This window comes from Borostomias antarcticus (assembly GCF_949987555.1).
Source record: "Borostomias antarcticus genome assembly, chromosome: 4".
NCBI lineage: Eukaryota > Metazoa > Chordata > Actinopteri > Stomiiformes > Stomiidae > Borostomias > Borostomias antarcticus.
The window spans coordinates 28,452,874-28,480,059 of NC_140237.1; the positions used below are offsets into that span (position 1 = coordinate 28,452,874).

Below are 27,186 nucleotides of genomic sequence, written 5' to 3' on the forward strand. Positions count from 1 at the left end.
ACTTGTGCAGTGGAGATCGGCAGGTTGATTTTAGTGTCCTTCTTTATTTTGGTGTGCTGGGACTACTGCCTCTTGTGGTACCAAAAGAGAAATGCAGGTCAACATTGACCGGAGTAAGGGAGGGAGGGAGGGAGGGAGTGATAACCGGACAAATGCTATCCTAGGTGCGCTGGCTTACAGCCACGCACAAAAAGGATAGAAACTAGCACAGTTACCAACCAGCAGTGTCCTATATTTACATTTGAAGGGTTATATAACTAACATTTTTTTGGAGTTTCAGCCACTCAAGTTGTCATGTCATCCAGCCTGCGTGTGCTACCATGTGAAGTGACTTTGGGCGTGTTTCCACAACATAACCCATAACTACTCAAAATACTCTCGTCCATAAACTACCATGAACGTTAATCGATGATGATCCTGAACATAAATTAGTCCTTTCAGATGGCAATGTTATCCGTTTTGGGGAGCACTGATATAATAGCCTAGCAGTTCATCCTCAACAATATGAAAACAGGAGAATGTTCAATAATTTTCCAGGACAACAAAGATTTTCCAGGACATTTGACTTTTTCCCCTCTCATTTTCCACGCCTGGGAAACTGGCCGACTGTTTTCCAGGTTTTCCAGGATGTCCCCCCCCCTTCCCTCACCCAGATAGATAAGGAAGAGAGAATACCACTGTAAACTAAAGAAGCGGATACCAGCCACAACAAGCCAGAGGGTTCAGATGTACTACGTCGTTTAAATATACACAAGAAAGACTTGTCAAAACACGGAATCCTCCTCCACCGAGACACTTAACTCAGAGGGACTAAACGGACAACCCCTCATATCCGACAGGTCGGGGCGGCCCGCTCCTCTCCACTCAACCCCCCCCTGACAAGGTCACTCGCACAATACAAGAGAGTAGGAAGCCGCCCGTCATTGCAGAGGGCCGCCGTCAGGATGCAGGAGGGGGGGGAGGGGCTCACCGTTTTCAGCTTGAGGTTGTCGGCGGCCGACTCGTTGAAGGACACTCCTTTGAGGAAGTGGGAGCCGATCTGAACGGGGATGGTGGGCAGCTCACACTGGATGGGCTGGGAGGTGGTCTGCATCCTGCCAGCCTGCTGGGCCTCCGCCTCACTACAGCAGCCCTGGGGACCGACACACACACACACACACACACACACACACACACACACACAGACACACAGGGGAGCATGCGCACACACACACACACACACACACACACACACACACACACACACACAGGGAGACACACACAGGAACACACAGGGAGACACGCACACGCGCGCACACACACACACACACACACACACACAGGGAGACACACCCACACAGGGCCACACACGCAGGGCCACACACCATAAATGGATTAAAGTGCATGCCTATCATGGCCTCTGTAGTCCTGTGGTACACTGTGATCCACTATGCTCTCTAGAAGGGTTGTAGTGAGTCCAACTGTGAGAGTGAGCCCACCTGTAAAGCTGCCTCCACAGACTTGGGGCTGAAGTGAAAGCCAGCCTTCAGAGCGTACTCGCTGTGGCCAAGGCTCTCTAGGGCTGCTTTGTAAGCCTGGAGGGAGGGAAGAGATGGAACAAAGGAATTTATAACAATTCAATATGTACATAAATAGGTCAGGCATTGCTTCATCATCATGTTCTTTCAGATCCAAACCATCAACACACTGATTAGAAGCAGAGACAGTGTGTGTGTGTGTGTGTGTGTGTGTGTGTGTGTGTGTGTGTGAGTGTGCGTGCGTGTGTGTGTGTGTGCGTGCGTGCGTGCATGCATGTGATTGTGTGTGTGTGTGTGCACGTGTGCGATTGTGTGTGTGTGTGGGGGGGCCCACCTGTAAAGCGTTGTCGATCTTCATATTGAGTTCCTTCAGCTGGTGTTCGGGGATGGAGGGGTTGTTGGAGCAGAAGAGCTGCTGGACCTGGAGGCCTGCCAGGCAGCCGTCACGACCCCTCTCCCTCAACCGGCCCGTAGCCTGGAGAACACACACACACACACACACACACACACACACACACACACACACACAGATACACACACAGACACAGATAAACACACACAGACACACACAGACACACACAGATAAACACACAGACACAGATAAACACACACAGATAAACACACAGACGTGCACACAGACACGGACACGCACACACAGACATGTACACACGCACACACACACAGGCACACGGTTTCAGGTCACAGATAACAGATACACAGAATGACATCACTTCTACTACGCATCACGCTGCTGTAATCGGGGTCATGCTATAACGCTCAACACTGCGCTGCTTATTAGGAGGACACGATGGACGTTACATATTATTCAGGCCAGAAACGGGTGACTAGCTAGGGTCTATGTGAGGGAGGGAGCTTGCCTGCCTCTCTCTCTCTCTCTCTCTCTTTCTCTCTCTCTCTCTTTCTCTCTGAAATCCCCAGCAGAGAGGCTGTGGCCGTGGCCCATACCACAGCACATTCCACCAGGATATCCAGCACCAGTCCCTCCAGGGCCCAAACGCTCCACATGCCAGGGCTTAACAGATCAATCAGCCCACTATCCTCCATTCTGGCTCACTGTACTGAACAAAAGCTCCAAATGTGCCGGAGGGACTGATTAGCTGCGGGATTAGTTAGCTCCGTTTACAAAATGGCCTCCCCATTTCAGACACGAGGATGGATGTTAAACATGGCAAATACAGGTTCGTAACATACACAAACTTTTTTCCGAAGAGGAAATTGTGGCTGGGATGGGGAATTGTAGCCCCCAGACTGCAACCCTCTGGAATGCAACACAGACAGAGCTTTTCACCTCCGAGACACAAGACCCCCGCCGTTTCCCAAGCAGCCCAGGGCAGGAAGCTCCAAGGAGACTCCTGGGGTGGGAGGGGGGTGGGGTTGCCCCCGTCTGCATACCTCGGCTGCTCCCTGCCATGAGCGAGAGGCCTCCTCCAGCTCGGTGAGGGGCCCGGCGCCCTGGGAGCGGGCGTTGGTGCGGCGCTCCTGAGCCTGGGCCAGGGCCTCGGCCAGGCACGACTGGGCCACGGGCTGCACCTTCTGCAGGGCCTGGGACAGGAACTGGAAATGGACCTGCATCACTGTGAGGAAGCACCGGCCCAGCACCTGTACAACACACAACCAGACGGCGTTAATCAGACTGCTGCCGTTGCACTTTGGCTTCGGCACTAGATTGCGCTCTTAGTCACTTGTTAAGAAAGCAGATGCACTTTTGAGCTCTGGCGAGAAGTAGTACACTGACTACCTACGTTAAATGCAATTATTGTTAGCTGCTTTGGATAAAAGCGTCTGCTAAATGACTAATGCAATGTCAATGGAATGATCTACCCTACATTCAGAGATAAATCATGAGAGGAACATGCTCAGAAAACATTTGGCAGATCATGGCCACAAGATAATGACTTGTCTTTCCTGTCACCACTGAGGTTGGCTTAAATGGCACTGTCTGGGGCTATCATAGGTGTGGCATAAAATTGCTTCACACCTATGATAGCCCCTGACACATCTTAATGTCTTAGTGTCTAATTTTCACCCTAGAATCACATGGATCACATTAATCCATTGTGTGTGTAGCAAAAGTAATCCAAAAGTACAAAAAAAGACTTCAAAACATGGGGGTGAGGGGGTGAATCGAAAGTAGAAATAACCTAAAACGAGCGTAAGCGCAAGACAAGACAAAGGCTACACTATAATTTTCTGAAGTACAACTATCTATTTCAACATGTCCGCTTTATAGAAACCATTTGTGACAGCTAACATTGTAAAAAACCCACAGCTTCAGTTGTGGCCGGATGAGATGAAATTGTCTGTTTCGCGGCAATCCTCAATATACAACGGTCAACAATTTTACCTCAGCATGCGCAGGGCTAAATAACGTAGCTACTTCCATAACTGGCTATCCCACTTGGTCCCATCAATCATCTCAGAGTCGAGGCTTTGTTTCAAAGCACTAAAATCAATGCTCGTAATAAAGTGAAAATAAAACAGATGGTTGTGTGCTGCCTTTCAACTTTCACAGTAATTGTTGAGTAGATTATTTCCTGCGGGAGGCAGTCCAGCCTCTGGGTCTGGGATGAACGGGCCTCCCCGATGTGCCTGGGAGGTGAAAGAATAGCCAAGGCTGAGGAGAGGAGGACTGTTTGTTGTCCAGTTAGCAAAATAAGAGCAATAGGACACCACAGCCGGCAGCGCTGTGGTCACAGGGGTTTCTTTTTCAGGTACGTGCTGGAAATATCTCTGGGCTGAGTTGTAAAGACAGAAATATGTCGCCCCAGTTCAAGGCAGACAGGAACAACAAGGCCAGGCTATCCTCATTCTTCAGCAACACATCATGGAAAAAAGCCCACGAATGGCCGACTGTATACAACAAGTCTGTAGGGGGGGGGGGGGCTAGCAGCTCTCTGACAGAAGAGCAAAAACAGAATGGGTCCACATCAACATGCAGTGGGCCTCTTGGTGGAGGTCCAGGGCTTAGTGGGATGTGTGATATGTGGGCTGTCTATGTTGTGTCGCTTATCATTCTATGGACTGTGGCAATGCGTCACTCTCAAAGGACTGATGCATACCTGTAACCTGACACTGTCTCAACAATCAGGTCGAACAACAATATGAAAGTCCCCCTTCATGTTCTTAAAACTGTCAATATAACTTCTGAGGCATGTTTCAGCTAGGGCTGCTGTAAAGAGAGGTTTTGGTTAATACCACATGAAATATGAAGACGAGGCTGCAACAACAGATAATTAATCACACATGGGCCAGGCTGAACTATCCAACATGGTCATGGAATATATGAGTAAGAAGATTGCAACACAGCCAAGCCAAACTTTGGCCACATTCAAACCCAAACATAGTGAATAATGGGAACGCAATAGTTGAGAACTTGATCTCGCCAACATCTAAGGCAGTCTGTTGGAAAACTAGAAAAGACTGTGCAGTAGATGGGACCATGGAGGTGTGATGAAACCAGAGGTGGCTGGCCTGTGCTTGGGTGTTCACTTGTCTGCCTAAAATACAGTCACCTCTGCTGATGACGACCGTTCCTATCCATAGCTACTGCAGTGAGACCGCGTCCGGGGAAGACGCGGAAGATTCCAAAACAGGACATGCCGATGCTACCGCTAACATTCTCCTCATATAACATCATGTTTTTGGCACAGGCACAATCCCCGTTTTTCATTCGGCAAACTTAAAAGCCCTGTGTCACGGGAGGGACATCGCCTCGTTGAGAGATCCTAATCTAATCTAGCCATCAGCGGCACCAGAGTGTGGGCATGATTATCAGAGTCGCAGACACAGTAACTTAAGTGCATAATAGGCCCGGGAGACACACGATAGGAACGCATCTGATCGAGTAACCATCAACCGTTTGATAAACGATATAGGAAGAAACGGCGAAGCCAGCTGAAGTAGGTCAGAGGTGTTATTCCAGCTCTTCTGGGGGTGCCGCTGCTTGTACAGTTGTCTGTCCGGTCGGCGATGGCGGCCTGGTGCTGCAGGACCCCCTGTCTGCCCAGGCCGTCTCTGTGGTTCCACTCATGAGCTCTGTAGACGGCATCTTAATCAACCGTGACATTTTCATGCATATTTGGCAGCTGAGGCACTTTGAGCAGCCAGGGAGCCGGGCTCCGATAAAAACACACATTTTGTTTTTCCATACTGACTGGATTTCTTGGAAGAGGAGGAAAAAAGGAGAAGAAAGATGAAGGAGAGAAGAAAAAAAAAAAGAATCCAGCTTCACATTCCAGAATTCCCTAAACTAAAAGAAAGAAAAAAAACGCGTTTGCTTCATAGAGACCAATTCTATCTTTTCATGAAGTGCTGCCAGGATACATTCTCAGACTCACACAAACAGAGGAAAAGCCCTTTATAAGTCACGTCCACTACAAATCTGTCTCGGGTGTTGGTGGTGATAGAGGCAGTATCAGTTCAGTATCACCAACATGCATGCTGATAGGTGAAATGGAGATAGGCCAATGATTTACCTACATCCTCCTTTCAATTGGAGTAGATTACGCTGCAAAATCAATGTTTGTCAGATGCGGCAAGTCATCAGAGATAGTCCACATGCTGTAAGTCCCAAGTCCAATATCAATAAAGCATCAGTTGTATAGATCCAGCCCTAAGCTCAGTTCTAAATATAGGAGGGTAGGTATACTGTCCCTTTAAATATGCAGGTGGCCATTTTGCAATGTGTATTGAAACATTTTGAAATGTATTTTCAGAAAGAAAAAGATTACTTGAATGCTCATGCATGATAACAAAGGGACCTTTCATTCAACCTCTACAATTCCACCACAAGTGTCTGAATATCTTTTGTATCCAATTTCATCTTTTCATACACCTTGGTAAGGACTGCCAGGTAAAGCAACAGTCCACTTTTTCCCCCCTTCAACAAACCCACTATTCATACTCAGGCCAGACTCCAGTCAGAGAAAGAGAGGGAGGGAACGCGCGTGCGAGAGAGAGAGAGAGAGAGAGAGAGACAGAGAGAGCAGGCGAGTGCCAGGCAGGCCGGCCCTGAAGTCTGAACTTTCACAGAGTTGGGCTTCCTTTAGTATTCATCTGTGCGTTCCCCGAGACCACAGAGAGTCAGAATTACGGACTGTGGTGCAAAAGTCTTTCCTGTTTTGGGCATGACCACATCCACTGAGGCAGCATGACGGCCCCTAGTGAACCGGCCCCGGCTATCCTGCCCTTTTACTGCTGTGTGGACCAGAGGTCTCGCTCTCCCAAACGGGTATTAAGAGTGAAGAGACCTCGATGTTCACTACGCAATGTTAACCGCCCCCTGTAGCTGTATCAAAAACAAAGAGGGAATTAATAAATCCTCTTAAATCACAGGGAAACATTGCATTCCTTTTGGAGTGCTATTTGGGAGTGGCACTACTCTGAAAATCCCTGTTCATCTGCCCGGCTTGGCTGGGCACGGCTGTGGCAGATGCAGAACACTATAGCACCTACACCAGACGTGGCTAGACTCCTGGATCGTGGAATGCTCTTCCTCAGGACTTGAGAGCTGCGGCCTCTATAGACGTTTTTCAGAAGCGGCTAAAGACGCTTCTGTTTAGACGGGCGTTTGTCAAATTCATTTGACTGTATGTTTATGACTTGTCCCGTTTCCTGCGTTTCATTTTGTTGATTCTTTGTATGCATTTTAACCTGTGTGAAGCACTTTGTGTCCCCTCTCTGTGAGAAGAGCTATATAAATAAAATGTACTTATTTACTAACTAGCCAATACAGAGACTAAACAGCCAAAAACGCATACGAAGGGGAAAAAAAAACATTTGACAGGAACAGCGATCCATGAACACATCAGCAGTTTTGCTGGTGTGCAATGGTAAGAGCATCATCATCCAGGGTGATTAACGACAGCCCCGGCTCTTCTCACGTCCTCAGAGCTTTTCACACCTCGGCCTCAGATCCTAGCACCGGCTCCGCATGGGCCCGGGAGCACCTCGTTCGGGCCAACATCCCCTGAACCGACCAGACACACGCACTCCGAAGGAATGCAGGCATTCTGGCTTCTCCCCCCATCAGCACTAAAAGAGATGGGGTCTAGTGGCTGCCAAACCAACTAGGTAGAGCTTGAATTCTAGTGTATAACGGCCAAGTGTTTCTGTGGTCAGAGACTGTCTGACGCGTCTCAGGCCATTCATACTGCAGGCCTGTCCCTCAGAGAGGTCAATAAACAGATGGAAATGCAAGGGATGAAACATGTTATTCTTCTAAAGGTTATGTCAATAATGTGACTCGGGTACATGCAGGTCCAAGTGTGTGTGTGTGTGTGTGTGTGTGTGTATATACATGAGTGTGTGTGAACGTGTGTGTGCGCGCTCCCAGCTGATCCCGGGCGGAGCCAGCCTTACCTCCACGTCCTGCAGGCTGAAGTCGTTCTGGTCTTTGAAGTTGGCGGCCCCTGCGCTCAGCTCCATCAGCATCTTGGCGATCTCGGGCTTGATGGCCGCAGTCAGCCTGCTGGCCGCCTCCATGACGTGTTCCTGCACGTCCTTCAGTTGCATCGCTGCTTTGGAGTAGTGAGAGTTCCTGAACACGCTGCTGAACAGGTCGGTGAGGAAGGCGCTGGCCCGGCAGAACACGTTGAGCGCGTCCAGGTACTTGGAGATGCCCTGCTGGATGTCGGCCACGGCCGTGGTGGCGCCCGGAGGGGGAGCCGGGGGCGGGTGGCAGCCGCCGGGCACGCCCACCCCGGGCGCCATGGGCGAGGGGGCGGAGCAGGCGGTGGCCAGCGGGGCGCTGAGGGTCCGGCTCAGCTCAGGCATCTGGTACTGCTGGTGCTGCTGCACTTTCTGCTTGGACCCGCCGAGCAAAAAGCGCCGCTTGTAGTCCATTTTACTTTCCTGCGCACTACAGCAATACATAGGTGGGGGGGCCGCCTCCGGAAGCTGTTTTTCGCCGGCCGCTAGCTCGCACTCTCTTATTAACAACAACGGCCCGACCCTAGTAGTCCTGGAGCTTTTCAAGTTATGTAAAAAGACAGCTTAGGGGTTCCATCTGCCAGATGCTCATCTCAGGGTTTCTAATACTGTGGCCGCTGAGAGGAGGAGGGAGAGAGAGAGAGGGAGGGGCGTCAGGACTTGCTGACCGGGTGCGGTGTCGATGGGCAGCCCTGCTGCAGTCCCAACAAAATGAGAAGCGGCGGAAATGCTACTTTCAGAGTTCCCGCTTGTTTGTTTTTTTTCAGCTTCAAAAAGGACTCGACGGTCGATGAGCAATGAGATGGAAAAAAAAGTACGGCTCTTCAGCTGACTCTCATTCAAAGTGGAGCTGCAGCACGTAAGTTTCCAAAGTGCAATACTTTTCCTTCAAATGGAAGCAGGAAAATTCCTTCGTTGTATAGCAGATATAGTATATACATATACAGTTTTTAAGTTCTTCTTTACATATATATTTATATATATATATATAACTTTACCAGTACACAACCAATAAAAATAGAAAACTCTATTTAAAAGCTGTAAGCAAATGCAAAATTTTGGAAAAATGCGACACTGGTCAACAGCAAGGAGGGAAAAATAAAAACAGATGAGCGGGCGACGACGACGGCGCGTTGGCACTTCCTCCGCTATTGCAGCCTGGGTGCCGAGTGGCGGCGGGCGGGCGTGCGTGCGTAGAGCCGAGGACTGACAGAACCAGTCCGTCAGAGGTCCCCTTGGGGCGTGCGTGGCGCTGGCGGTGATGGGCGACCGGCTGACGGTTGGGCTGGGCTGGGAACCAGCGGCCGCCTCCTGATCGTTTTCCTTCTGCTGGCTGAGGTAGTTATTAGTCACCGCGGAAACACATGTGCTTCCAGGTCTGGCTTTCTCCACAGACGCAGATTACAGCGACAAAAGCACAAATGTATCTGTAAGGCCTCTAGGTCATTTCCTAAGGGGGGAAAGCAGAGACAGAAGGCAACGTTACAATATATCAGAGGAAGGATGAGCTTTGCTTCCCATGGCCGCCCCTCCCTGGTCAAACTTGCCCGTTCTTGGGCTGTTTTGCAAACAAGAATAGGCTATTAGGCTCAGAAATACTATCATCCATTAACTTCAGACACTGTAATAACAAAAATGACAACTGCACTAAATTGAAGACAGGAGTTTCCAACGTCTTCTAAGAACATTTTATTTTTATAAGCGATAAGGTTTATAAGCGATAATGTTGATCTCTGAAAGGTCTTATCATCAATCCAATTGCAACTGAGCAAAAGGTCATATGAGAAACGTATTAAGACTAGTGGGAGCCTAAACTGTTGTGCCTGACAGAGAGAGCGTCTCTGACGAAGAATGAGCCCCAACAGCGAGAGCGGTTGCTCTCAGGGAGAACACAGCAGAAAGACGAATGTCTGCTGGCTCCTCGTCTCGTCATTGTTGGGAAAACAGTGACTATCTGTCCAAATGGGACAAGCGGTGGGGGTAACAACAATATCACCATTCAAGACCTTAGCACTAAATGTCAATAAGAACCTGTTGGCCTTTGGTAGCTGTGTGTCACAAATGCAAATGACCTAATAGCATTTGCATGGTTGAGGGACAAATGGCAGCAAGCGTCAACTAGCACGATGAGAGCAATACAAAAATACAGACACATCAAGGAATATTATATTTGGTAATTGAAAAGAAAACAGAAAACAAAACATGGAGTCTGGGGTAATACTACTACTACTGCTGCTTACATTACCATTCCCCTGATGATATCACACCCTCCTCAATAGGATGCTCAATGTCAACCTCTAAACGTTATCAGAGTAGACGCGAACGCAGACACAATCTGTTGTCCGTTGGTGTGGAGCGTTCCGCGTTAGCGCCCCGGCCCATGCCGAGAGCCGCGATGTTTTGGGACGAGGGGGAGAGACTGCCGGAGGGGGGGGGGGGGGGGGGGGGGGGTGAAAAACACAAGACCCGTCTTTTCCTCAGGATAACGCCAGATAGGCTACACCCCCGTCACTGTCGCTGTGCGCTCTCCAACAGCACGGCCATTGTACGCCGCCCGTTATCAACAGCAGCGCACACATCCCACTGGCACAGCCCTGTTTATGCCCCCGCGTTCCACTGACCTTCAAACTTCACTTCCTTTCACAAACAGAGGGGGGGCTCGCCAGCCGCCGTAACAGACTACACCAGGAGACCGCGCCGTGTCCGACTCTCTCACGTGTACGCAGGCAAGCCCAGGCTACCTCGTTGAGGGCGGGGGGGGAGCGGTGGAGAGAGAGACCAGAGAAAGACAAGAGACATCCCACAATCCTCCAGGAAACGAGGCTACTACTACTGCTGCTAGTACAGCACTATCTAGGTTCTAAGCTGGTAAGCAGTCCGTGACGCCCTCCTCTCTCTACTGAAAAACACTTCACACTCCGGCTCCCTCGGCTATACTGTCCCTCGTGGGAGAGAGAGGACATGAGGGCGGTCCATTTCAACGGCAGTGCTTAACTCGGAGGGCGAGAGAGGGAGAGAGAGGGAGAGAGAGGGAGAGAGAGAGAGAGAGGGAGAGAGAGAGAGGGGGAGAGAGAGAGAGGGGGAGAGACGGGGGGAGAGAGAGGGAGAGAGAAAGAGGTGGAGAGAGAGGGGGAGAGAGGGAGAGAGGGGGAGGTGGAGAGAGAGAGAGAGAGAGGGAGAGAGAGGGAGAGAGAGGGGGAGAGAGGGGGAGAGAGGGGTGGAGAGGGAGAGCGAGGGAGAGAGGGGGAGAGAGGTGGTTAGCGAGTGACGCCGGCAGAGCGTTGCCCCGGTCTCTAAATCCCCGGATTACGGTGACCGCGGGAGCTGCCAGATGCCCTACAATGGCTGCTGCTTAACCCGGTAAATAGGGATATTAGGGATTGAGGGGTAAACAGGAAACTGCAGACGGATGGCGTGGTCCAACCCAACAGTCCCGAGTCCAGAGTGGATGAAACTACAGAAAGAGGAAGTGATAGAAATAAACTGGAATCTGATGGTGGGGGAAAATACACAATTTTGTAATATTAAAGAATAAGGGAGAAGTGAAAATATTAACAAATAGGCTAACTCCAGCAACTCCTGCCTTGGGTGGGTAATTTCCTCACTTGTCCAACCAGACCCTGTAAGAAGAACGCTCTCCATCCGTTGATCCTACCTTACAGCTGGAGTCTATAGCAGCGTCAATGGTCCCTAACCACCGAGGCCAAGCCCGGACACAGACAGTATCAATATTGATGTGACTTCTCAGCTCTCACTACCCCCTCCTCGATTGACTGCCGGCGTCTTGTTCCCAGTGCACAACGTATTAGAGCCTGCACCCAAACAAACACATGTGATAGGAGAGGGTCCCTCCCTGGCCGGGCTGAGCCACTGGCTGTGCGCCAGCCCGCTTTAATGTCCTTCCTCCGAGCAGGCAGGCCCGGGTGCACTCAGGGCTAATGTTAGCTCAAGCCTCCCCACTCGGCTGTGCATCTCAGCTGCCGCGCTTGGACAGGGAAGAGAGGTTTAAGTTTCCCGGAGCAAGCTTTCTGTCGCCAGTGACTAAAACGAGTGACCCAAGTATGATTTACCTGTGCAAATCTTCTGGCATGGCCACACTATAAGAACAAAACATATATTGTGAAATACCGGTATACAGAGATGGGATGCAGCGTGCGTGGGGTGAACAGCTCCTCAGGTACGCTCACACAGTGCAGATGTCCAACTAGAGTGAAGGTGGGCTAGCCGCTGATGCTGTTGCCCATGTAAGTAAGTAGCCTTGATACTCGAGCCTAGTGGCCCATGGGGCAAGAGCCTATCTCCTGGTTCCTTAGCGTGAGGCAGCTTGATGTACAAGCCCACCCCCTGGACATGATGTTAGTATGTCGCAGGGACCTGCAACCAACCCATGATGCTGAGTGCCAAGCAGGGAGGCATTGGTTACTTTTTTTTATTTTTTATAGTATGACTCGGCCGGGGATCGAACCCCCAACCTCCCAATCGCAGGGCGGACACTAACCACAAGGCCACCGAGCTGGAGTTGCCCATGTTGACAGCTCCTTATCCGTCTGCCGCTGTCGGGCTCAGACGGGGCCCAGTGAAGACCCCGGCCACGGGCTCAAGATTACCCCTCTCGTGAAGTCTATTTCAGCCTCCGCGGGCAAACAGCTGCCCTGCGCGCTCCGCTGCAACGCTTTTAGCACTCAAAAAATGTCCTCCTCTACATCTGTTGCCAATGAAGCAGAGGAATGCATTATCCCAGAATGCACTAATGTCGATTTAAAACAAGCAGAAACTGGTCTCAGGAATGCAAACTAAGCCTAACTTTTATCAAACTCTGTATCCTTGGAAATGTCATTCTCTTTCAAAATAGGCTAGTTTTTCTATTACCGTCTATAGCCTAGAATCAAAAATAAGCCGTCACATCGCACTAAACAGAGATACCATTACAGGCTGGTGAGTCTTTGGTAATGCACACATCCTAACGCAGCCCCTCCATACATCTGTGGCTCTGGGGAAGTTTCCGGAGGCAGCAGCAGACGGGTCGAGGGTCAGGCCAAGTGACAGGACAAGTGCCGCAAGCAACTGTGTGACAGGAGCCGGGCCAGACTCTGCCTGCCCACAGAACACAAGGAGGGCATTGTGGCAGCCTCCAGCCGGCCCATACCACCGCACTGAAAAACACACCCTCATACAGCTGCATACAGCTCTCTGGGAGACAGGGCGGACTATAAAAGGCTACGGTGATTTATTGTACAATACTTATATTAGCGCCGTCATTCATCTCGGGTCTTCATTAGGATATCGGGCTTAACTTTCTATTACAGGTCTGTAGGAGGTGAGCCTAATATGGGCTAACCTGTAGTATCGCTGCACAGCACGGCAGACATAAGTAGCTTATGGTGCTGGCGTATAAATAGCAGGCCTCTGAAACAAAAGCATATGCTGGGGGTAAACAGGTCTGTGGCGCCTCCGTAAGCTAACTTCCAACACCAACGCTGCACTTGTTGAGATGACTGGAATGCCAGCATTTTGAATCTGGTGATTCATTTGTTTACTAGTAAATGGAGACATACTGTAGGCTTATCCGTCACATAGGTTCCAGACATGGGTCACGTACTATTTTGGCAGACAGACTAAAGTATATAACTTAAATGGCTTCGTAAAATGTTTAATGAAGAGACGAGTTACTCAAGAACTATTTTAGAGGCAGATGCAGCACACACATGTATGGGCACTAAGGACACTTTCATTCCATTTTCAACAGGAACACAATCCTTAGCCAAAAAATGAATAATCTGAGAGCTAACTGAGACGAGGCTTGCTGTGGCAGACCGGATTTTCATTGCCAGTCAGTCATGAGTGGAGCGCATGTTCCGTGTCTGTAACACACCACATGGCCCTGAAGACTACAGTGACCTCCTGACTCAGGCAACCTCCTATTCAGGGCCTGGCCTCTCCTGACTACAGCCCCATTCAGCAACCAGCACAGCTCACATTTCAACACTCATGAGGATCATTGTGAATAGGGAACGCTGCTAGCAAGCTAGCTGGAGTTTCTGTAGTTTTTTTTCGTGCAAGACATCAGGGCCTGTCTGAAATAGGCTAAGCTTATTTACAAATTTTAAAGATGGCTTAGAAAAAAAGTGATACTTAACTACTAGTGATAGCCAAGTCTTTGGCCAGCAATGGCCACCTTTAATCCCTAAATGGCACTTTCAAGCCACAGAACAGCAAATCTGACGATCAGTTCCGTTCAAGACCAGTTCAAACACTTGAGGATGGAAATGCCTTGCTTCAAATGGTAGGCAAATGGTAGGTTATGTGCTGAGGTCACGGCTCTTGTGACTAACAACAACCACTAGGCTTCTTTATTTTTAGCCAGAAGAGAAGTTAGAACTTTCTCTTCAACTAGCCAACATGCAGGTCAGGGTAAGGGGTTCTCATGGAAGCAAATCCGATATAAGCTAGTCAAGAGTTACACAATTGGTAAATCAGATGCAGCATTATGCCCAATGAGTGGGATTCTTGCAAAGACAAAATAGGGACCTAGCTTACTTTGGCTACATTCTTAAAAACTGTGCGTATGTCTAAATACTGCCCATTGCTACTACAGAAAGGAATTTAGCAAAGGGGAACACCTCAGTTCTCCTTCAGTCACACTACTTAGCCAAATGTCAATCATTTAGTACTAAAACCTGCACAGTCTGAAAACAACAACTAAGGTCTACATTAACAATTGCTTGTGTGCATACCAGATGGGCTATTTGACTGAAACAGCCCACAGAGAACTTATTGTAGTGGTTTCTAAGGAGACAATGAGGGCATATTTCCCTGCTAATAGAACCTTGCCTACAGCAGTACCTGAACACTATGTTGGCTAATAAATTCACGTTGAGGCGGTCAAAGACTGGGAGAGATAGCATAGTAGCCTAGTATTCTAACACCTTAACAACGCAAACAGGGACTTAGAATTAGTGTACCATCTGAAAATCCTTCCTGTAACGCAAAACAAACATACACCAATTCTAATGCATGGGCAGAGCCACTTGGAGAGTAGTTGACTACCTTCAAAGGCAAATTATAGGGTAGTTCAACCAATAGGCGAGAGAAGCTCCACTTGACCTGCACTAGAAAGAACTAGCCTATCACTAGCTGAGATCATTTAGGGATAAACCTTTATCCCGTTGTTGCTTTTGAGTGCTCAAGAAAAAGAGGTTTGGGTAGAGGAGGAGTATATGTCACTAGACTGCATCCACTCCTAGAGCTAGCTTCCAGGCTTCTAGGCTCATGCCAGGTAACCCTAGGCTTCCTTCCTGCTGCTACACCTGTTTTTCCTATGACATCATCCTTAGAGTGTAGACTGCTCCCACTTTCTCAGGACCTCAGAGTTCAAATGAGAGGAACTAACCCTCGGGGGACACCATACACTCACTCTGGAAGAATTACCAAGATAAACACTGAGGGTTTGCTATTGCTACATTCCTCCAAAACGTTCCACATTATCAAACTAGCATGAAGGCTCTTCATACCATCCATGTGGTAGTTTTAAGTCAAAGTGGAGGGTGAAAACAAATCCTCAACGCACTCGAACCAATCCCGCTAATCTGGTCCTTGTTACACTCCTCCCCGATCCACCATCAACGATTCCATTGTGACATTCTAGCTGCAATGGGAATAGCATATTATGAGCACTGCAGCAGGAGAAACACTAGAATGCTGCTTTGTTGAAGGAAATGTCATTCTGGTTTGTGTGGAGTAGCAGAAAATGGAAATGAAGTCAGCACCAGTTAGCCTAACACTCCAGGCACAAAAATAATCATCTTGTGACTTTTAGATAAACAAAACAAAGGCCTGAGGCAAAGCCTAACCGAAAAGGAGGAGGGTATAAGTTTGCATCTGCTGATAAATATAAGAATAGTGAAAAAAGATTTCCTTGCTTTTATGTTTATTTTATGTAAGCCTATGTAATTTCCCTGTTGTAAAGCCCTTTGAGCTGCATTTTTCTGTTTGAAAGGTGCTACACAAATAATGATCTATTATTATTATTATTATATTTATTAAATCATTATGAAAAGCTATTAAAAAGTTGTCTATGGTGAGAAGGGCTAGTGGTGTTGAATCAGCCATCATGGAATAGGGCGTCCACAGACAGCATGAATGTGTTGCTATAGCAACAGATATGGGGTAATCAACAGGTAGGCTGTGTCAGAGCAGAGATAATCGTAGATCCCCTGAGGAACACACAACAAACCGTGGACCCCTGGAGACTGGGAGTAAACTATTGATATGCAACAGCTATTCTCCATTTCGAGTCAACACAAATTCAAGCATATGTTCCTACACTAAATTTTACAAAAAGACAGTTACATCAGTCTGTGTGTGACCAGACTAACACAGTAACACAGCCAAACATTGCAAATAGTAACGTTATCTTAGAAATACAAGTTCAAGACAAGAAATTGCAATGCTCAGGGAGGAGCATTTATACAACTTAGGCTATAAGCAGGTTTCCTTTAAGTTGTAGCTTATATGCATTTTGCGAAAACACAAAAAAGCTACAGACATAGACAAATATCCCACCAACCAGAAGAACATCTGCTGAATCATCAACCATAACAAGGATTTCTCACAACGAACAATGATGACTAGACAACATTGTTTTAGAGTCAAATAAAATGAGCAAGTATTCTTGCCTGGGTGACTTCCCTGTTCTTCAGATTAGGCCTGTCATGGAGCAGAAATGGATTAAGTAGTGTAGTCGGTCAAGTTCTTTTTTCCCTTGAAATCCAAACTGTAGCGACCCAAACAGGAAATGCATTCCACATGACCTCAGAACAGAGACTAAAAAGACCCCTGACTGCTCAGACTTTTCTGAAGCAACTGCCAGCTATGTGAGGAGGGGGTTGTTCCAAGCAGCTTCTAGTTAAAGCACTGGTGTTGTAATAAGAATGTTTAAGTTATTACGAAGTGGGCTACGACAATAATAGGCTACACCATCCATCTACATGGACAAGCATATCCATTGGGCTTGACGAATTCATCAGCATCCAGCTAATGCATGGTTCTCTGGGTAAAAATGGCACGGACCTTGCTAACTGACGATGTAACAAATACAATTAGATAGCTGGAGTGCTAGCTAATGACTTGGGGACGTTCATATATTTGTAGGCACATATTTGTAATAAAAATAACCGGCCTGTGCACTAACGTTGAGCTGCTCAACATGCAGGCGACGTTTAGCCATCACTGCATGGAATCTCGCCGCCCAAAAGCAAGTAACGTAAAAAATCTGCAAATACAGCCTACCTGCTTTCTACGGCGGACTAAGGAGATAAATGCACAGAATGGAATCATCTGCTTATTTCTTATTTCTTGCGGCTTGATCGTTCAATAATGAATCCGATCAGTATTTTGCAGGAAGGTGCAATGGAATCCCCGCAAGGGCAGTCGGCCAGTTTCATCGAAACTCCTTGTTGCTGTGAAGCCAGCCCAACTAGACTAATACTGTTGTTGTGCTTTGGGCTTCTGTGGCGATACACTTACATAAATAACCGAATTAAATACATTTAAATCATTACTCACTGATGAAAAACGATGATGCACAGGGACTTCTAGTGCGCCCACACCCACGACGAGCCCGCTAATGTAGCGAACATCTCCATACTGCAACTTGGCAGCAACATTATCTAGTCTAGTTTATGATTGGTGGCTATTCACGCACACTTTTAGTTAGCGAGACATTTTAGCTTAAAGCAGGATATTAACTATCGTCTAAGAGAATAGAGTTCAGTCTATCTTGCTAAATAGCTTTCGACCTATCTAGCATACGATACGAAACTCCCAGGGATGACACGGGCACACTATTTGGCATGCGACTGATATGGCCTTTTAACGCCCTAAAATGTGCCCGGTGAAGTTCCGAGCTAACAGCCTGGACATAACTCGCTACTATATAAGGTTAGCACCGGGCAGTTATCTAGCTAACATTGGAACTAGCACACATCAACGGAATTCCGACTTTCTTTGCACGGAAAATTATATCTGTCCGCTTAGACTTGGTGAAGGGGTAAGTTAGTGCTAGCTAACATAGGGTCACGTAGCCTAACGTTACAGTCTTCTTTGGCACGGAATGGCCACGCACCGAAGCCAGCGTAAAAAGCCACGATGGGCTCGCTACTTAGATAGCTACCCCACCCTCACTTGCTAAAATTACTGCAAGCTAACGTAGCTGACCAACTAGGTAGTTATCGAGTAATGCTAGCGTTAAGTAGTGCTAGCTAACGTTAGCGAGGCTAGGCTAGCTAGTAGCTCCCGTTAGTAGTGACAGAGCTCTGCGACACGATTTCAGCGCTCGCTCGGATTTCGTTTCGCAAATTCAACTGGCATCGTTGTAGTCTAGCAAAACCGATTTATAATATACGTCGTCTTTGTAAGCCGTAATTGTGAACATCTTAAAACGAAATATAGCAAATAAAGTAGGTAAGTTACAGTAGCTAGTTTACAATTAATCGGCGCATCGCTCACCAGCAAGGCGTCCACCCTCCTGACAGCGAAGCCCTGTCTGTGTGTGTGTACATGGGATATGACGTTTTCCATGTAACCCATGATGTAAACTAGGAGGGCGCTCTTTGATTTTTATTTACTTTATATTTTATTGCATTGTGTCTTTATTTATTCTGTGTATTTGTTCTGTATGTTAAACTTCTTTGTATGCATTGACTATTTGTTGAAAAATATTTTTAAAACTAGGAAGGCGCCTTTGGCACCCTTGAACAACGTCAGAATCTTCTTAGAATGTATTGTTCTAAAGCCCAACTATTAATTCACACATACAGATTAATCTAAAATTGTTCATGTTCATTGCTTGTCTCCGATTATGAGTTTTGAGCATTGTTATCCGGTACTGTTAAGACCCTTTATGTGCATTCAGTCAAACCAACAGTCAATTTGTGGAGTTCTTCGCCCTCTAGTGGCTTCTTGAAACTAGATAGTAGGTGTAATTCTACTTCTTAAACACTGGGATGTGACAAAGATCCGTTGTTGGTGCAGAGTATGTTTTATCTTTTGGTTTTATTGAATTACCTGACTGGGGAATTCCTAAACCTCTTATACAGCCTCTATACAGTAAGTTGAATTGCTGCATGATGCAGCAGTCTATTCAGCTTGTATGTTCTTATTTCTGTTAATTTCTGATCGTTTCATTTTGTCAAGCAAGCTAATAATTAAGTGGGGGGTTTTCTTCTGAAATTAGCAAAACAATATTAAAGTAAACATGATGTCTCTTTGAAACCAAACAGAACACAAGCCAGCAGTACGGTTGCTCAACCAGTCCTAAGCCCCTGACAAAACATACAAACACCTGTTGCATCTGTTGTCTTTTTATCTATTTTTATTGTTGTGGTGAGAGATGTTCTTTTGCTGTCTTTTAACTTTTATCTTATCTTTATTGTTGTTGTGGTGTGAAGTATGTGTTTTTGCTGACCTGACCTGTACAAAACAAATTTCCACTCATGGACATTAAAGATTTTCTATTCTATTCTATTCTATTCTAGAAGTCAATTCATGGAAAAATAACAGACTAAGAAGACGTGTCCAACACCTTCACCTGTTGAATTATTCAGAATCTGAACCAATATTAAAGAGAAGGCTGGGGTCACTGCAGGGCAGGGCTATACCCACATGGTCCATTGCTGCCTGCAGGCCCGCCTTCTCTGGGAAGTCTGCTGTGCACATGATCCCTGAATAATGCCCCTGTAGGAGGGGCCAGCCGTCTGCTGGTTGCCCTTGACCTTCAAAAGCCTCTCTCCTCAAACTAGTCGATCGCACTCAGCCAGGGAAAGTGAGCAGAAAGGACCACATCAAGCCCCTCTTGACGCTATGGGACTCACAAGTGACCCCAACTTCCACAAATTGGAGGAATGGTACAAGGCCCATGCGTTGAGCCTTAACATGAGGCACATGTTTGAGGCTGACCATGACAGATTTAACAAACTCAGGTAGGCAATCATTTCCTAACTAGATATTGACATTATTTATGATTTGTATTAAAGGCTTGCTCATGAAACAGTGCAAAACAGTGGTGAAAGGCAGCTACTTTTTTTAAGCTTGTGTTACAGTCCCAGGGTGGCTTGTGTTATGAAGCTTGTGTTATGTCCTAGGGTGGGATAATAAGCGTTCTGTTAAAACATAAATGAACACACAGGAGAAAAGTGCTACTTTCAAGCATCTTCCTTGTCTTTATTCTGTTCTTTACTACTAACCAAGTTATTCAATCATGCATATTATCATGTATCAAAATCAACAAATCATGTTCACATAAATCAATAATTTCAAATTCCAATATCCATTTCACTATCCACATTCACAGGAACACACTATAATACATTAAAACATCCACTAGACTTCAACTAATCTACTGTATGCTACTTATTCAATATGTCTCTGAATTACAAGGACAGTACACAGTTATTTGCTGTCCTTTGTATCCATACACCTCCACTGTTCTTGACCGCCTCTCTAAACCCAGACACCCGTCACCTTCTTGTGTTTGGACAGCACCACGCTGAACACCGAGGATGAAGATATTCTTCTTGATTACTCAAAGAATCTCATCACCGAGGACGTCATGAAGATGCTTGTTGACCTGGTAGATTCCTTTCCCATCATATTCAGGCTTTGTACTTGACTTGATTTCTCGTGCGTCATTAGAAAATAATCTAGATAGAGAGTGCACACCATGACCAAACTCAAACAGCTATCACAGGTTCAGCGCCTGAAACCATTCTGAAAGCTCGTTCTGCTCATCCCTGTCATCATATTCTCACCTAATGCAGTCTAAGTCTGGGTTTTGTGGCCAGTAGAAATATTTGTCCTAAAAGAACTATTGTCTTGCTTGAAGTCTCACCATTCCTGGAGGTCGGCGAGCATGGGTTCATTCTTCTCACACAATGCCTGGACATTTTGTTCAAATAATTGTCTTGGCAGCAGCATGCATGCCAGCCAGGCCTCAGTGTCAACGATGGCCATTGTGTATTTCTGGTAAATAGATAAATACATTTTTGGTGGATAATACTGCATCAGCTTCAGATAGATCCTCCCATATCAAGCTCTTGCCATGACCACAACTAGATTTCCTTTCCTCTTCTGGGGCGGCTGTGGCGCAGGAGGTAGAGCGGGTTGTCCAATGATCGTAGGGTCGGCGGTTCGAATCCCTGCTCCTCGTGTCCACAAGACATTGAACCCCAACTGCCGCCATTGGTGTGTGAATGTGTGTCTGAATGGGTGAATGAGAGGCCTTCATTGTCAAGCGCTTTGGATAAAAGTGCTATATAAGTGTAGTGCATTTACCATTCTGTTAGGCCAAGTCAAGAGGAGTCGATGCCGCCAGGGAGAACATGTTCTCTGGAGAGAAGATCAACTTCACAGAGGTAGAGATACAAGGGTCTTATCTTTATATATATGCTCTCAGCTTCACCAGCCGTCTAGATGTTTCACACCTCTTAACATGACCTAACATCCATTTGCTGTACAGTACATCCAGAGACAGCGTGTGTGAGGGCTGTAACTGTAACTCCTCTCTCTGGGGTCCCCCTTACACGTGTTCAGGGCCGCGCCGTGCTCCACGTGGCCCTCAGGAACCGCTCAAACACTCCCATCGTCGTCGGCAAGCAGGATGTGATGCCCGATGTCAACAAGGTCCTGGAGAAGATGAAGGGCTTCTGTCACGTGAGTGGGATCCGACCCCTGACTCCCAACTATCATCCTCACATATTAAAACCTCCCGGCGTTTATTAGGAACACATTTCATTTTATTTTTCATCTTTTGTGCAAAACCACTGAAAGACTAGACAACAGGGTGGGTGTATATGTAAACATATAAACATGTAAACAATGTATGCCTCTACTCCCTCTTGTTTTGTGCAGAAAGTTCGCAGTGGTGAGTGGAAGGGCTACACTGGAAAGTCCATCACAGATGTCGTCAACGTTGGCATTGGTGGATCTGACCTGGTAAGCAAAATACTCTGCACTGTTAATGGGTGTATAATTGATTGACATGTGAAAATGCAATCTCATGAGCATTCTCACAGTTGTGTGTTTTCTGTGTGTTGGTTAGGGCCCTCTGATGGTGACTGAGGCGCTGAAGGCTTACTCCGTAGGCGGACCTCGCGTGTGGTTCGTCTCCAACATCGACGGCACACACATCGCCAAGACCCTGGCTCAGCTCAACGCTGAGACCGCCCTCTTCATCGTGGCCTCCAAGGTGCCTGGATTGGTTGTGTTTTACCATACTGCACCAATGGGGGAGAGATAGTGTGCTACTCTATATATGAAGAATGATGTCATCCTGTAACCGTTCTGCCAAGTTATCAAAACGACGAGCCATTATTAAGCAGCAAGTAGAACTATAAAAGCAGAACTCCACTCCAACTCCAAGCCGTAGCAACACATGTTCGCCTTAACCGGAGTGTCCATTCAAACAAAGGAATCTGGTTGTTTTGCCGGGCTGCAGGCCATGTCAAGATCTATTGTACCTCTCCTCATGGCTGCTGCCAAAGTTATCTTTGTTATCAACCTCCCAGACCCGAGACAAAGGCAGAGAATGCAGCATTCATGAACTGCTATTGATTTACGGGTTCATATCCCCACAGGAACCTACAACCATGCTAGAAATGTGATCTCATTGGTTTTATGAAATGTTATTTAACTTTGTGTCTCTTTCCAGACATTCACCACCCAAGAGACCATTACCAATGCTGAGTCTGCCAAGGAGTGGTTCCTCAGTGTTGCAAAAGATGTAGGTATTTGACCTTGGTGGGGTAAAGGCATCAACGCAGAGGCCATTTAAGGTTAAGGTTAGGGCTTAGGGTTTGACCGTCCTCTGCATTGATGGGAACTAGCCACTACCCTTATGGGGGAGGACGGTGTTGCATATTCAAAACCTTTCCTTCTGCTTCTCCTTCCTACACAGCCTTCTGCAGTTGCCAAGCACTTTGTGGCTCTCTCCACAAACGCCGTAGGTTCCTACTCCTTACAACACAGCACTATCACACAATTAATGCACCAGTACCACCCTGCATACCAGAATCATTACAATACAGCACTATCACACAATTAATGCACCAGTACCACCCTGCATACCAGAATCATTACAACACAGCACTATCACACAGTTAATGCACTAGTACCACCCTGCATAACAATTATCCCCCATGGTTTCTCTTCCACAGCCCAAAGTGAAGGCCTTCGGCATCGACACCGAGAACATGTTTGAGTTCTGGGATGTGAGTTCTTGTTCTCCCGTTCTCTATCTGACGATGCTGAACGCTCGCGGAGCCCCTCTCCCCACAGCCCGCGGGCTTTGATAGGGGCTCGGACGAGGCCTATAAATAGACTAGACTTTTGAACTGTGAAGTAGGTGCCTGGACGCCCAGACCAACAGCTGTTGAGTAATCAGAACCCGCCTTCTGCAGCGCCGCCCTGAAGAGAACGTTATTATTGGTCGCGACCTTCTCTCTCACAGAGGTTACTTTAAAGGCCGGAAGGCATCAAAGGTCAGAGAGGTACAGAAGCGCTATTTAAAGGGCAACAGCTCTAATGTGGCCTTTATGTCAGAGGGAACATGGTACCTTTATGTTTTGTACATGTTACAGTATACAGTATGTTTTGGGTGCCATTCACACGATCCATGATTGGGAGATTATAAAGACAATACTTTTAATCTACCTTCCATTTCCAATAATGGAGTTGAAGTAAATATCATAAATTAGTGAATAACATGATCTGTTTTTGTGTATCACATCTGTTGAATCACTTTATGAAAAGGTCAAAAGGTTAAGTCACTTTATGAAAAGGTCAAAAGGTCAAGTGCAAAAATAACTGATATATGATGGCTGGTATTGAAGAATGAGTGGCCGGAGAGGAAAGTAGTTTGCCGAAGCTGAATTGTAAATCAGATTCAACATTTATTTAGTAAAACAGCATACAGATCTGGGTCAGTCGCAGTGAAACGCTTTAGCAGTCAATGGTCCCTGATCAGACAACATGGCATTCAGTGTGGCACCTCTTTATAGCCAGTAGCCTGTATCTTCTCATCTACCTGGACCTTCGTCATCCTAACCCTAAGCGTGAAGCATGCAGAATGTGTAACATTTTAGATGTCAACTTGTGATCAAACAAGATATTTACAATCGCACAGAACATTTACATCCAGATGTCTTGTCTGTAGTGGGTCGGTGGACGCTTCTCCTTGTGGTCTGCTATCGGCATGGCCATCGCCCTGCACATAGGTATGTATGTTATAGACGTGTGTTCCTTAAACAATACCGAATTACAGAAAATATTTGGTCATTATTGCTACCAGAGTAGACTGGGTGTCGCTCAAAGTCTCATCTTGCTGTTTCCTCCTCAGGCTTTGACAACTTTGAGAAGCTTCTTGCTGGAGCTCACTGGATGGTAGGCAAAACACAATTAGATCATCACTTCGTATGACAACCTCTGATATAATAGCAGTATCTGTTCTGGACTTAGATTATTACCCGTTTGATTCTCCATAGCAGATTCAGTATGTACCAGAACTATATTGGTAATATGTGTGTGCAGATTTAGGCACTGACCCGCTTCTCGTCTTGTCCCTGTAGGACAACCATTTCCGCACCGCCCCCCTGGACAAGAACGCCCCGGTCCTCCTGGCCCTGCTGGGGATCTGGTACATCAACTTCTTCCACGCCGAGACGCACGCCATGCTGCCCTACGACCAGTACATGCATCGCTTCACCGCCTACTTCCAACAGGTGCTTCTCACTCTGAGATAGAATGGTGAAGAAGAGATTCTTATTGAGATTCTTTTACTCGCCACATGTAATGTACAGTGTAAAGTCACAGTAAAATATTGCTGCCGGCCCCGATATGTGCTCATTATGGATAACCACAATACACAATGTGTTTTACATGCATTGCTTGCTCTGAACCTTCGACTAGTACCTCAGACTAGTACAAACAGCACTGGGAAAACGTTTGGATGAATGTGTGTGTTCTGCAGGGTGACATGGAGTCCAATGGGAAGTACATCACCAAAGAGGGGAAACGTGTGAACTACCACACCGGCCCCATTGTCTGGGGGGAGCCAGGAACCAATGGGCAGCACGCTTTCTACCAGCTCATCCACCAAGGTACCGTCCGAGCACTGAGCCAGGTCAGACACCGGCCATTGAAATTGACAAATGCATGGGCACAGTCTAATGGTGTCCTCCGTAGGAACTCGCATGGTCCCCGCTGACTTCCTCATCCCTGCCCAGTCACAGAACCCCATCAGGGACAACATGCACCACAAGGTACCCCTTGGAGAAAACAGCATCCCGAAGCATGCTATTCTGTTCTGTGGTAGTATCATATCAATATGAAACGGAGGTTGTGTCTCCTTGACCCTCTGAGAGAAGACACTTCTGTATGGATTGTAGTGAATGCCACTGAGACAGTGGGTGTAACACACTAACTTATCGGTCTTGTGTGTCTGGTGTGTGTTTGTAGATCCTGTTGGCTAACTTCCTGGCTCAGACTGAGGCTCTGATGAAAGGGAAGACCACAGAGGAGGCCAGGAAGGAGCTGGAGGCAGGTGGCCTGAGCGGAGAGGCCCTTGACAAGCTGCTGCCACACAAAGTAAGCGAGTGACCCCAACACTGTGTGAGTGTGGGGGAGTGCTGCCCCCTGGTGGACAACATAGTGTTGGAATGGAAGATGGAATGCCACTGATCATTTCACATAATTGTCCCCCCACTCAATGAAATCAGGTAGAAGGGTTCATCAGATCGTCCCGTGTACGTTAGTTTGCTCGTGTGTGAATTCTGTCACACATGTAAGAGCCCACCACCGGGGGGCGCTCTCCACAGTTCATTTTCTCATTGCTAAGTACAATTTGCTTTGTAGATAAAAAAAAAAGAAAGAAAACTAAGCTTGGTCGTTTTGAACGGACAGTGCACTCATTTCACAAATGCAGGAACACCATAACTGTGTCTGCTTCGCATTGCCACAACGCACCAAGCAAACTGACTGGTGAACGTTGCATCTTTGCCGGACAATTGAGGAGAGTCATGTGCGGTTTTCTGGATTTTCAGAATTGAAAGAGAATGCTCAGGGGCCCTTCTACTTTTCACACAGAGTTTACAGCTCTGGGAGTTAAATACGATGCACAGAAAATGAATAACAGTTTTCAAAAACATTTCATATAATATAATATAACTTCATATTCATATTCTTGAAGAAAATATCACATGAACACTCCTTCATTACCACAAAGGAACATGCATCATGGGTGGGGGACGACATGTTTACTGTTCATATCCGGCTTGTTTCATGATGGGCTTCATTTCATTTTATGTGATTTTCTATTTTAAGGTATTCCAAGGAAACAAGCCCACCAACTCTATTATCTTCAAGAAACTGAATCCGTACACTCTGGGAGTACTTATTGGTAAGAGATTGATTAGAAGACAACTATTTTCAATATTCCTACTGTAGATATGTTTAATGTACAATGTTTAATGTCTTTTTTTTGTTTTGTTTTGTAGCCATGTATGAACACAAAATCTTCATCCAGGGTGTTATGTGGGATATCAACAGTTTTGACCAGTGGGGGTGAGTTTGATCGTTTGAGCCCACAGAATATCGCATGCAGTAGATCCATGTATATTCCTGAACTACAAGAATATACATAGAACTCTGAAATTCCATCATAATCTACTTCTATACCTTTCTCTCTCTCTCCCTCCCTTTCTTCCTCTCTCCCCCTCTTTTTCTCTCTCCCTCTCTTCCTCTTTCCCCCTCTCTCTCTCCCTCTCTCCTTCCTTTTCTCTCTCCTTCCCTCTCTTCCTCTCTCCTTACCCCCCTCTCTCTCTCTCCCTCCCTCCAACTCTCCTTCCTGTCCTCTCTCCCTCTGCCCTATCAGAGTGGAGCTGGGTAAACAGCTGGCGAAGCAGATCGAGCCTGAGCTGAAAGACAAGACAGAAGTGAACTCCCACGATTCCTCCACCAACGGGCTCATCAACTTCCTCAAGAAGAGCTTTGCCTAAACTTCCCTCCCTTCTTCTCCACCCCCCCCCCCTGCTGTCTCCAGCCTGACCACGCTGGCCCTCTGCTGATCGGGGGGGCCAAGCTGAGACTACAGGCTAAGCCAGAGTAGGGCCGTCCCCACGCACAGGGGCAGAAGCACTTTTCATGTCTGTGTTTGCTATTGTTAGTCTGT

At 47.0% G+C, this 27,186-nt stretch overlaps 2 protein-coding genes across 2 annotated transcripts in view; one reads left to right on the forward strand and one right to left on the reverse strand.

Annotated features, from left to right (window-relative positions):
* garre1 (granule associated Rac and RHOG effector 1) overlaps positions 1–18,490 on the reverse strand; it is a 29,898-nt gene extending 11,408 nt beyond the window's left edge. Inside the window, exons 1-6 of the mRNA XM_084436789.1 lie at positions 18,474–18,490; positions 7,899–9,417; positions 2,931–3,137; positions 1,852–1,992; positions 1,479–1,574; positions 971–1,132 (exon numbers count right to left, since the gene is read on the reverse strand). Coding sequence (XP_084292915.1) covers positions 971–1,132; positions 1,479–1,574; positions 1,852–1,992; positions 2,931–3,137; positions 7,899–8,411 — 1,119 coding nt within the window. The 5' untranslated portion in view covers positions 8,412–9,417; positions 18,474–18,490. The remainder of the gene's footprint in view (positions 1–970; positions 1,133–1,478; positions 1,575–1,851; positions 1,993–2,930; positions 3,138–7,898; positions 9,418–18,473) is intronic.
* A 1,321-nt stretch (positions 18,491–19,811) lies between these two features.
* On the forward strand, positions 19,812–27,186 carry gpib (glucose-6-phosphate isomerase b). The gene is made up of 18 exons (XM_084436853.1): positions 19,812–19,945; positions 20,505–20,595; positions 21,308–21,376; positions 21,555–21,674; positions 21,873–21,956; positions 22,063–22,209; positions 22,672–22,743; positions 22,918–22,962; positions 23,177–23,230; positions 24,175–24,235; positions 24,358–24,401; positions 24,587–24,739; positions 24,988–25,117; positions 25,203–25,279; positions 25,476–25,604; positions 26,340–26,415; positions 26,513–26,579; positions 26,890–27,186. The coding sequence occupies exons 1-18, from the start codon at positions 19,827–19,829 to the stop codon at positions 27,011–27,013; spliced, it is 1,662 nt and encodes a 553-aa protein (XP_084292979.1). The 5' UTR covers positions 19,812–19,826; the 3' UTR covers positions 27,014–27,186.